Source organism: Salmo salar, chromosome ssa11, assembly GCF_905237065.1.
Source record: "Salmo salar chromosome ssa11, Ssal_v3.1, whole genome shotgun sequence".
NCBI lineage: Eukaryota > Metazoa > Chordata > Actinopteri > Salmoniformes > Salmonidae > Salmo > Salmo salar.
In genome coordinates, this window is record NC_059452.1 from 9,480,647 (window position 1) to 9,493,484 (window position 12,838).

The 12,838-nt window shown below is 42.8% G+C and overlaps 1 protein-coding gene across 4 annotated transcripts in view; it reads left to right on the plus strand.

Annotated features, from left to right (window-relative positions):
- LOC106561945 (activating molecule in BECN1-regulated autophagy protein 1A) overlaps positions 1–12,599 on the plus strand; it is a 113,359-nt gene extending 100,760 nt beyond the window's left edge. For all 4 annotated transcript variants that reach the window (XM_014126406.2, XM_045689022.1, XM_014126404.2 and 1 more), the window contains 2 exons: positions 5,480–5,584; positions 7,715–12,599. In XM_014126406.2, the coding sequence (XP_013981881.1) occupies positions 5,480–5,584; positions 7,715–8,331 (722 nt within the window). In that variant the 3' untranslated portion in view covers positions 8,332–12,599. The remainder of the gene's footprint in view (positions 1–5,479; positions 5,585–7,714) is intronic.
- The last annotated feature ends 239 nt before the right edge of the window (positions 12,600–12,838 follow it).

A 12,838-nucleotide genomic window follows, 5' to 3' on the forward strand; every position in this document is an offset into this window, starting at 1 on the left:
ATCTCTGCAGCACTCCACTAATCAGGTCTTAATGGTAGAGTGGCCAGACGGAAGCCACTCCTCAGGAAAAGGCACATGACAGCCCGCTTGGAGTTTGCCAAAAGACACCTAAAGACTCTGAGAAACAAAATTCTCTGGTCTGAGGAAAGACCTTTGGCATGAATGCCAAGTGTCACATCTGGAGGAAACCTGGCACCATCCCTACTGTGAAGCATGGTGATGGCAGCATCATGCTATGGGGATGTTTTTCAGCGGCAGGGACTGGGAGACTAGTCAGGATGGAGGCAAAGATGAACGGAGCAAAGTACAGAGAGAGATCCTTGATGAAAGCCTGCTCCAGAGCGCTCAGGACCTCAGACTGGGGCGAAGGTTCACCTTCCAACAGGTCAACTACCCCAAGCACACAGCCAAGACAACGCAGGAGTGGCTTCGGGACAAGTCTCTGAATGTCCTTGAGTGGCCCAGCCAGAGCCCGGACTTGAACCCGATCGGACATCTCTGGAGAGACCTGAAAATAGCTTTGCAGTTACGCTCCCCATCCAACCTGACAGAGCTTGAGAGGATCTGCAGAGAAGAATGGGAGAAACTCCCCAAATACAGGTGTGCCAAGCTTGTAGCGTCATACCCAAGAAGACTCGAGGCTGTAATCGCTGCCAAAGGTGCTTCAAAAAAGTATTGAGTAAAGGGTCTGAATACTTATGTAAATGTGATATTTCCGTTTTTTATTTTAAATACATTTGCAGAAAAATCTAAACTTGTTTTTGCTTTGTCAATATGGGGTATTGTGTGTAGGTTGATGAGGGGGAAAAACAATTTAATCAATTTTAGAATAAGGCTGGAATCTAACAAAATGTGGATAAAGTCAAGGGGTCTGAATACTTTCCGAAGGCACTGTATATCGTTTTCATAATACTGAGCTGTTCAACTATGTAATGTCTTAACAGGTAAGTCACAATATGCAATATATATGCAGAGAGCCCAACGCTCCCCTCAAGCATATTGTAAGAACTTTCAATTTGTCATTAATTGAGCGAGTGAACTGTGTAAATCCCCATTCTGGTTTTAATCATATCAGCTAGCGACCCTCTTGGATGGTCGGTGATGGTAATGATCACCCCATCACTGAATTCACAACTAGGTTCCATTTTACTGCACAACACTTTCTGCTGTTCTGTTTCAGTGCATTTCTACAACGGCTGCGTTTTTTCATTAATGGGGAATTTGTTCCTCGTTGCTGTCAGGAAATACAACCTGGCAAATTAGTAGCGTCATAATTGAATTCACTTTTTATGGAATCCTTTTCATTTGACGAATTTGGCATTTAGGACTTAACCTAATTGCAATCAGTCTTAACAACCTCCTTGACCTCATTCCATACAGAGCAGAACAAAGACCTCAAAGGCATGCACCAATGGCTCATACAGTACCTGGCAACAGGAAGCAAATACTTGTTTAGTTAATTAAAGGTACATTTCACAAATTTTCAACTTCCTATTCATCATCTTCAGCACCACCCCAACATCAACATACTGTATGTGAAAATGCCGTGTTTCTATATTTTGTGGTAAAAAAAGATAGAGGAAGATACCGTGTCTTTCCAATGACATCATCAACCAATTAGTAGGCAATGCCTACTCATAATTGGATAAAATCACATGATGCGCATCAATGATGTCATTGGAAATACTTATACTTCCTATCTTTTTTTTACTATAAAACAGAAAGGTGCCATTTTCACATATGTTGAGGTGGTGCTGGAGATAATCAATGTGAAGTAAAAAAAAATGTTTTAAAGAAGTGAAATTTCCCTTTAAGACAATAACCTCTGAATTGCTCTTGGTTCCTAAATCAGGTGAAGTGGACCATTAGTTGTCTGTTGTCCCAGTGGTAATATAGCAATACCAATTACCCGATATCTCTGCATTTAACTGTCTTAGTAACAGATCACATAAATAGATGTCGTGATATTGGGTCTCATCCAAAACACGTCTCTCTTGGGGCACTGAAATATCATTTCCATTACTGTATCTTTATGTTTCCCAGTGGCACATCTGGGAACGTGAGCGCTGGCAGAGAAAATGAGACCTGCATGGTCCACTTTTGTGTGTCTGGGCCTTCTTAAGGTACTGTCTAAAGGGGTTTTAGACTCAATTCCATAAGAGTCAATATCCACAAACGGAGCACCACAGTCCATTTCGGCTCAGCTGGAATGTTGTGCACGAGGCATTACGTCGCGAGAGCATTAGCACACCTCCGTTATACTCATTACAAATGAATGATTGAAACAAACACCCGGCGAGAAATTCGAAAACAAGGTCTCACGCCAAGCCTTCAATAAGTTACAGTATTTCAAGCAAAAAACGATGTTTTGTACATCATAAAACAAGGGCCTTTCACCTTTCATCCAATCGTATCCGGCACTTAACATTTATCTCCGTTTCTACTCCCCTATTGGGGGATAGAGATCCACTGTACTGTATGTAGGCGGGTACTAACTGTACCTCACTTGGAACCAGTTCTGACCATGTCTGTTCATTCTGTCATGGTCCTCGTCATACAGGTTGAGCTATGAGAAGATTCTCTGACAGGTGTCCAGGAGTTCGAGGGTAATTAAGGTTGATTGCTTTGACTCCAACCCGCCGCCCTTCAAAAGTTGACTGCTCAGACGCTGCTACTCTCGAGTGGAAATGTGCCTATTTCTTGAAGTGGAGTGTTTTCCTTCCCATAAAAAAAAGACTTGAGTCCCTCTTATATAAGAAACGCTGTAAGAGAATCTTACATGATGCCTACTTCCTTACCCAAACCTGAAGTTAGGTTTCATAATATCTAATATTATCTGAACTATATCATCCAAGGAGTTTTCAGTGGTAGATGGAGGTATTGTATGCAAATTGTGTATTTGACAATTTTCCCCCAAAATGATGGAGGTACGAAACACCACTATCAGGATGCCTAATATTACTCATCACAAAGAAAAGATTTTTAATGATTTAAACCTGAATTTATTCATCATAATATTATTGGCGTAAGTGCAAATTGACTGTAGGTCAAAATAGTCCCAACGAATGAGCAACTTTGCAATTGCGTTTGCCCGTTGGGCCTGGTGCAAAGGGAAATTACATTTACGTATCATTCGGATCTGAATCATCCATCCACATACTGCGGGCTGGCTGGTTTGACTAATCCGCATCTCCACGGCTGTGATGCCTCAAGTGACTCTTTAGCAGCTCTCTCCAGTGCATGCCTGATGGAGCATTTGCCGTTGGATAGAGCAGGCATTGGGAACACGCCTCCGCGCATCGCATTGAACAGCGCACTCCTCAGGCCCAACTCTTGTTCACCAAGTTGTATTCAAACATTGCTCGACGTGTTCATTTGAAATGGATTAGCAGCACTGTGAGAGAGGATGATCACATTTTATCATGATAGAGTCATTACACACCGTATTTATGCCTTGGCAGTCGAGCCATTGTGCTTCAAAGAATATCTGTCTCATAGGACACTCGGCACGACTCTTGCCCAGGGTCTTACTTTCTCTTTTGTGTAAGGCCTAATATGTCATTTTAGTTAAGTAGTTCCGATTTATCCTATTCCCGAATGATCCCCAAAAGAAGTCAACCAGCACCTCTGTTACACCCGCCCACCCGGCAAAGTGACTTTAGCCAAGATTCCGTTTGAGTCGAGTCCCCTCCAGCCAGTCAGACACCCTGTGTTTTGTGCAGAGGAGAGGTATTAAACACAAGGTGACACTTCCCACCTGCTTTCATTAAGGCAGCGACACACTTCGGAGAGCCCTAATAGCCCACCGCGCAGGTAAATCAGCCGCAATCAATTTGTCAGGACAGTGATGAAGCTAAAGCGCCTGAGTTGCATTATTAGGCCAAATGATCATTTATCCCACAGAGAGAGAGAGAGAGCGGGAGAGTCAGAGAGACTATAGGAAATGCTCAGCGCTGGTCCTCTGATGTGCCAATAAGAGGCCGTGTGGGTACGGAGGAAACGTTCCCTCAACACCTTCTGTATTTTTGGGGCCACACTTGGGAGATGACACAGGGCTGAGCAATAAAGCAGACGCTCCCTTACTCCACCGAAGAGGATTTTAAATGGCGCCTCCCGCTGTTCGATGGGGAAATGGAGAATAGACTGAGGATATTTGACTAATCAACAGTAGCAATAGAGGCCCCCCAGGACTTACCATTTACTATCTGGGTCGTCAAGAAACCCCTCCAGTTTAACGACCGGAAAACTTTCAGTATATTGAAAAGCGTGTAATTACACAGGTCATACCGTATATGGGTGGGGTGAGGGAGAAATCATCTTTAAAATCTTCAGTTTACTTTTTCACTGAACTATGGTTGAATGGTTTGAATGAGAATCATCTTAGACCTGAAACGTAACCATACAGTTTTTGTACTGTACATTGTTTATTTCTTTGTGGTTAACCAACCAAGGCTTGTCTTGTCACCTACTTATCAAGATGCGTCGTCGTTAAGGTAAATGGGTGTGATCCATCACTGTAAACGTCCCGTCATCCCTTCTAAGGCGGAAAACCTAAATGGATTTGTACCCGTCAATGCTATACACTGTGGGAAAACTTCCACTCTAAAAATGTTCTGCAGTTCAGTTAGCAGGTGGACAGGTGACTGACACTGAGAGTGCTACTCACACAGCCGCTGGCCTTGTGGTGTCAAACAGTCAGATAGAATGCCACCCACTGGCAGGTCTTATATCCAATTCCCTGATGCCATGCGAGTTTCAGTAGAATCCCCTAGCCTTGTCAGTCTCTGGTTTGATTGGATCTAGAGGTGAAAATAGTCACGCCAATATTCACCTTTGATGTCACAATCAGAAATCCACGATTTTGGAGGTATGAGAGAACATGTATAAGAGGAACTGTCCCTAGTCCAGTTTTGCATACGAGAGACGTTTGAGCTTTTTTTTCTTTCTTCACTACCCTCATTCGCTCACCTCGTCGGCAGCCGCTCAATGCGGGCTTTCATCTCTCCACCTCGCAGATGGAGCCACAAAATACTGCGCTAATCCGATTCCTCTCCCCCTCACTGAGACTAAACATTTCTTTAGGAAACATGTTTGAGGGATATGGTTTAAACACAGCACAGGTTTCTCAGTCAGAGTAAATCTATATTCCGACAAATATATCATTGTACGGGGTACTATACACGGTACATATCCATCTCCTTGGCGTATTTCTTTTTTTTGGAGCAGATCACCTTGAAGAATTCCCTTCACAATGAGCTTGTTTTTGGAGGGGTTTGAATGAGTTTGAATGTTTACCTGGGCAAACGGTTGTAATCTGACTGGATGTAGTTTTCCTCTTACACGATGAACACAAGATTCTGTTGGCGTCACCAAGGCACGCATGTTTTCTAAACCGTACAAAATGAAAGGTAAATGTACATTCTCTCCCAGCGAACACGGTCTCAACATGTGCTGCGTTTTATTTCCTTCCTCCCCGAAGTTGCTGGGCACATAAGGGACCTTCATCCAGGCAGCAGCGCAGAGACGACACCGTCTCTGTCAGCCGAGGCCTCCACAGAGGCCAGCACCACCTTGGCTAACCCAGGTAACCCCATCCAGTCCTCCTCCTCACACCTGATTCTCAGTGTAAATAGAATCTTATCTCATATTTGAGTGGCATTTGTGGTGTCATTATACGCCACAAAATAGTGTTAAAAGTCGAGACAATCTTTGCCTGCGAGCAAAACAGCTGCCAAATAGGAGACATAATGTAGCTCCAGGTGAGTCAGAGAAAACATCGCAGTGCCTAATCTACGAGGTCATCTCAGTTCTTTATCTATGATCTTAACACCGTTCTACCACCACATCATTAGCAAGACCAGTCAGTCAACAGGGGGGGTTGGCTGTGATAAATACATTTGGTCATTGTTTGAGATGATTGTCAGTACTCACTGTCTCCTTATCTCTGGGGTTGAGGACACGGAGGGAGGAGGCCTCCCTCTTCCTCCCTCCCTCATATTCTCCCCTTCATTAAACCCGTTAATGGCCTCTCCCTTGTAGGGGCAACAGAGCTTTATTACAGCTGGGATTATTACAGCCCAGTTGTCGACGCTCACACATTTCTTACACTCTAGTGAATATGATCTATAGACCACAAATGATCGTAATGTGCGTAGTGAATACAGTAGCCATAAACTGGAGTGGATGTAACTGTTGCCAGCAAACACAGTGCGAAAAATAGTATTGTACATTGTAAGCAGTAGCTCTTTTGAATGTTTTTCCAATGTACAGTAGTAGTCCCATCCATACGAATAATGGCATTGCCAGGGCCACTGTCCTGCTGGCACACTCAGTGTAATTCTGCAGATAACGGTATAATACCATTGTTCATAAACTTTTATGGTTGCTTGGAGCCCAATTCAAATGAAGAACAAAAACATACAGCCTGTGTTTACTCTTCCAAATTGACACATTTCGTACTCCCAACAATTTAAGCGCCTGACAAAAACAACAATGCAGATGCCTCCTGTTTTCAGTAGAAGGGACAGCCATAAGTACAATAATACTTTTTAAAAAGTACTTTGTTCATATCCTGAATGCCTGAAGTTTTGGATGCTAAAGTTGCCGTGTTTCCACCTTATGGTACTGCACTTGTGTGCTTCTGACTGTGGCTTTGTTTTTGACACAAATTTCATTATGAATTTCTTTGCAGAGTCCCGGGAGAGTTCGTGACTGACAGATAACACCCAGTACTCTGATCTGTCAGTCTGGCTTCTCCATGCATCGCTAGAGGCAGCCTACTCACTCTCTCATTTTCATTCTCCGCATCACATTAAGTGTGCTTGCGAAACATTTAGGCTGTCAACGTTCGCTCAGTAATCTTCATATACAGTATTTTGCCTGTAGAGGAATATATATTTTTTTACATTTATGGGTGTAAACAGCCAATCACGTTGTGGCAAAGCCAAATAACCATGTGTGCTTGACAGATAGGCGTAACACTGAGTTGCACCATGACTCACTCTATTCATACTCCGCTGATGTTACAGTACACAGCTGTCTAGTTTCAAAGATTTATTTGGCTGCACTTTCTCCGAGATGTTGCTTAATATATTTTTTTTTAGGCTCGGAAAATAATCTTTGATTTCCTTTCAATAGGGGATTGGGATAAGTTGAACTCTGCACCAACAGCAGCTGCCCAACTAATATGATTACAGTATGTGGTATTACTGTAGGGGCTAGACGCTAGAGCAGACTGGTAACGCTGTTTTAGGAGTGGATTTATCCAGGCTAGTTGGACACTGCGACATTAGCCAGCCTTGTAAATACCTATATTCTTCCCCTGTCAGGTAACGCGGCCTTCATTAGGGCTAGCGCTACGGCTAGCGTAGATATCGCCGCGCCGTGCCAAATCACAGAGAAGAGGCCCACCTCGATCACGTCATGCCTGCCACTTCCACCTTCCCTCAAATAGTTTATACTGTCTGGTTACAGTTATGGAGGCAGTTTCTCAACCGCCAAGCAGAGGACATGCATCTGTGTAAAAAGTGGAAATGGTTTGTTTTTCATGTGTGTGTTGTAGTTAGGTGCAAACAAGATGTTGAGCAAGTAGGACATTGCGAATCAACATGTTTTTGCTTCAGTAATGAAGTGAATCCAACATTGAGGAAATGAATGTAACGGTTTCTACTGTATGTGTTACAAAGCTCTCCGTGTCTTTTCCTCCTCTCCCCAGGGGAATCTCAAGACCGGGGCAGTGGGGAGGACGCCGTTTCTCGGCTCCGCGGGCTGATCCCTGAGGGTGGTACGACGGCCGTGGTCCAGAGGGAGCAGAGCACCACCATGGGCAGCTTCGGTAACAGCGTCATCGTTAGCCACCGCGGATCCCAGACTGGGACAGAGGCTCAGGGTGGGGGCAGAGGCACCCAGGGCAGGGGTCAGGGTGGTGGTGATGGTTGGACGTCCCTCTCTCCGCCCCACCGTGGCACTCTGTCGTTCACAGAGCCCACCTCCCGTATTCTGACCCACCAGAGCATGCAGCTGGGTGAAAGCTCAGCCTTCCTGTTAGAGCCCTCTGAGGCCCATAGCAGGACAGTAACACCTCTCCCTTCCCAGTACATCACAGTCTCTTCTCATCTCAGCCCTCAGGGGCCCATTGGGGTGGAGGAGGGGGCCGATGGGACCCCTGTGGACACAGACGATGCGTTTGAGGGTGTGGGACTTGTCGATGATCTAGATCCACACTCGCCCTCTGCTTCCTCCTCCTCTTCTTCAACCCTGTCCCCTGTTGTCTCCCCTCTCAACAACAACAGCTACAGTGCCAGTTACCACGGAGACCCCTACAGTCGATAGATGGTCATGTGCTTTCCATACCCATCTGATCTCTACCTAGAAGACTCTCCTCCGTCTAGCCTTAATACATTGACTACTGTTTATTCTGGAGGCTTCCAATCCCAACAATGAAATGAGGCACTTAAAACTTCATCCTACTCCTCCATTGCATGAACTGTTTTCTATCCAATAGTAGGATGGATGAGACCTATCTTCAACCTAGGATGAGGCTTGGTCTCTTTCTTGGATGTGGTGTTCCTTTGCGTGCCCTGACTTCAATTTGAGACTTGTGTCATTGCCCAATTGAGTGCAAGAATCCAAAGCTACGGTTTGACCATTCCATCGGAGGGAGGTGGACCTGAATGACTCTTTTACAATCAGGGTTTCAGATCGGTGGTTTTCAAATGCCATCAAGGACCAAATTCCATGATCAAATTGCAACTTTCTTCAAAACGTGTTAAGACTCTTGATCACTATTAGCATGAAGCTGATATGCTGAGTAGAAGCACATTTTATTAACCAATCACATTGGTACAGTTTGATTGTGAAACTGGATGATTCTGTATCATTTTTATTTTTTATGTCTATGAATTATATTCTATTGTGTGAGAGAGAGAGGATGTTCTATGTGACCCTTTGTGGTTACAAAACTTTTCATTCTTCCGTTATAGTCGTCATGGTTGATTAGTGTTTCGCAAAGATGTAGCTAACCCAAGATAACTTTTGAATCTCTTGTACTACATAGGAGAGCAGCGTTACATTACAGAGTAGAATTTAGGGTTGGGCAATATTTCGGGAGACCAATTCCACCATATGCTACTCCAAATATGGGCGATATTCGATATTATCGCTGTGCGCTGTTAATGACAAAATAATACGCGACTCCTTTCTTTGCTATTTATGATCTCATAACCTCCTTCTCATTTAGACTTCTTTTCAACATATTGATACTGTCTAACTGATAAAACTGCACGGTTTTGACTTGTAAAGTTCAAATAGAGTATTGTCTAGTGCGTCACAATAGCTCGACCATATAGTTGATGACAAATATTGCCGATCCTCGAGTTTGTCATATGTTAAGCCAAACCTAGTAGCATTACAAGCCGTTGCTACCAGATAATACCATTACTCTTTCCTCCCCAGTGTAATGCCTGAATCTGGTGTACAGTATGCGGTCGGATGTGTGTGTGACAATGGTTCATCTGTACCCAGAAAAGAAAACAAACCGCATGACTTATGTATTTCAAAGGTTGATTTAATAATAACAGGGTACAGTACACATGTACTAGTGGCATGTAGATCATGAGCCCTAGATCCGCAGCCTCGTAACTTCCAAACTTGTTTTGAAACACCGAAATGCTGTGCCAAGTATTTGAAGTGAAGCATTTTGACAATAGTGCATCTCTTCCACGCTGTCAAACTGTCACCCCATGTCTTGTGATGGTTGTCTTTTATACAGTAGGATTCCTTCTCTAGATCCACTGTGGTATGTTGAGCCCCGTCATCTAAGACTAAATGGAATTTGAAAAGGAGATGCATCCAGAAGGCTCTCTTTAAAATGGCCAGTTTGCCTCCCACAAGCCGCCCCGGTGTCTTGAGGGTTGTGTTGTTGTGACAGAGAGGCAGTTGGAGGTGCACAGGGGTGATGATCGCATTCCGAGTCACCACAGGGGCAAAGCTCTCTAGGTTGAATGGACTTTGTGTGCTTCAAACAGATTTGTCAGTTCTTAATTCTTTTTAAAACTGGTTTGGCCATTAGCAGTAATCTGCAAAAAATAATACATTTTGTTTATTGTTTTTCCTATCAAGGTGGTGGGTTTTGACAGTGAAGGAAACTGTGTTGAATTAATGAATTTGGAAGTGCTTACTGCAGCTCCATGGTGAATGGGTTACTTTTTTGATATTTGGATGTGAAAAGTTACGCATTATGAGCAGGTTTTTGTCTCTCAGCCACTGTTGGTCCAGCCAACTTGCACTGCTTATATCTGTCTCTCTCTCAAAAGTATATTGTGATTGTATCTGTTGAGTTCATGTTTTAGAAAGATATTGGTTATAGAAGAAGATATGCCAACTTAAGCAATAACGTAAGGTTGATCATAATCTTTTTTCATATACATTTACCAGAGTTGCATTAGTCATGTGACCCTGCAGCAGCACTGTCTATCTCTGTTGTTCAGATCACTTCTAGGAGAGCAATGCACCATTTGTCGGTTCATATGCTGATCTGACTACAAACAACTTCAGGAAGATTGTCAAAAAGATAAATATATTATGTTCATTGTTTATCCGATTGTGAAATTGTCTCCCCAGTGTTTTCCTATACTGTATGACTGACCACTTACTTGTACTGTGCCGATCTTCATTTTAATGTCCTCAATTAAGGGGTCCCATTATGGCTTGTAATGACTCCTGTAAGGTTATGGGAAATACTAGATTACCTCTCATAGCGTCGGACTCTGAGTGAAATTAGATTTGGACAAATATATGCTTGTTATTCAAGCATTAATGTGTTTCATGTTAGCGTATGATCCATGAGGGACAATACCATTCTGATTTTATACAAAAATCATCTGTTTACAATCGACCCTTGGAAATAGCATGAAGACCGAAGTTTCGTTTACAGTTCTTGGGCTGAATATCAGAGTGATCTCGGTAGGAGTAGAAAGGGATGTAATGGGAAAGTGTTTGCGACAGACAAACCAAGAGACCCATCAGGCATCAGAATGGTTCAGGCTAACCCAGATCTGTCAGACTCTCTGCTCCTGAAAAGACCCCCCTCCCCTTTGGAAAGTGGAGCAGACAGCTGACACAGTTTTCTTTTGTTTCCCCCCTTTTTTATTTCTTTTTGAGCACCTTCATCTCGTGTTTTTCTTGTTTTTGGTTTTTAACGTGTGGAATTGACTGTTTTCTTTCACCTGTTTTCTATTGTATTTGAAGAGGATGTGATTGACTGCATTCTAGTGTCCTGTTGGTCAGGAGGGTTCATGGAAAGGATGTGTTGTAATCAGAAGGCAGGAGCTTACAGTGGCTTCGTGGTGACTGGTGGGTGAGATGGAGAGAGAAATGGAATTGGAGCAGGAGAACTGAACAACTGATCCCTGTGGGCTCCAGTCCTGCTGGGCTTGAAGTGGGAGAAAAACAGTGAGCGAAACAGCAGCGTTGGATTTGGTCACCTTGATGCTCATACAGCATTGCGTTAGATGATCTCATCTGTTTCAGCTTTCACCTATCTGTGCTCTTTATTACTCAGTTCCACTAGCGGTTCTGGAGGGGGAAATAACAATTTTGGACCCCCTTGTGGCCCCCCTAAATGTGGAGTATGAAATAATTTGTACCTAACAAATTTTTTGCTGTCATTCTTTTTTTACATCCGTTATTAGACGGTGGCAACGATGATGATTATGAACATGGTCTTTTGCCTGCTAATGCCTGCAATGCAGTGAAGAAAACAATATGTCAACAATGTCTAATGTAACTGGCCCCTCTAACAGTACAACTGGCCCCAGCTTGCCCCCCCAGTTGAAATGGTCTAGAACCGCCACTGCTCAGTTCACCAACATACAATAATCAGCAGCGTGTGTATCAATTCAAAATTCAATCCAGACCATAGTTAAATAGTGGAACTACAGTATATAGAGTAGAAATCTCCACTTACAGTTCTCCACAGCCCAGGGTGTTTTGCGACTACCCCTGTTTTTAGTTTCTGTGCAATTAAGGGCAATATGTAATCACATTACATACTCAGCGTATTTAGTTATAATGCTTTACACTGTTCACAGATCATCACAAAATCAGTGTGGTCAAGACATTACACTGTCATATGTTCACACAGGTGATATTCACATGTTTGTGCACCAGAATAAAAATGTCTGTGACCTTCTGGATATGATTGAAATTTGGATCAAATCTGTTTAGGAGTTTTTTAAATATATTCAAGTCTGAAATGTGTTTATAAATTGAGGATAATGAGCTTCCTATACAAATACTTTCAGGGAAATTCTAAAGGTCATGAGTGTATTTGTTCTGTTGTCGCTGACTCACCATAGTGTCTTTTTCTCACACTTATCAATATGTGATCTCCTGAGTGTACGTGAACTCAACAAGGAAGTGTCTTCAGCGTGCATGTTTTTTGTAGGAGATTGTGATTTGAAGGGTTTTCTATCTACTTTAAAGGGTAAAATGCAGTATATTACAGTAGTCAATGTGCAACTAAGTGCTGTTGGAACACCAAAGATCCTAGAAAATATATGTTGAACATAAACAAATAAAAATGTAAAGCTAAGAAATGATACATTTTCTTTTTTTATTCTCAAGGGTAAAAGACAATATCATACATTTTCCTTCCATCTAGTAAGAAGTGGTTCTCTTACATGGTGAGCTGTTATGACCTGTTTGAAACTTTGTCATCGTCTCTCTCCTTGCTATTTTACAGTATGAGAATTTCAAGAGAATTTATTGTATAATTAATGCATTAATTAATAGCATAACGGCAATATATCCTGCCAGCTGTTTATAATCGCTCAACATT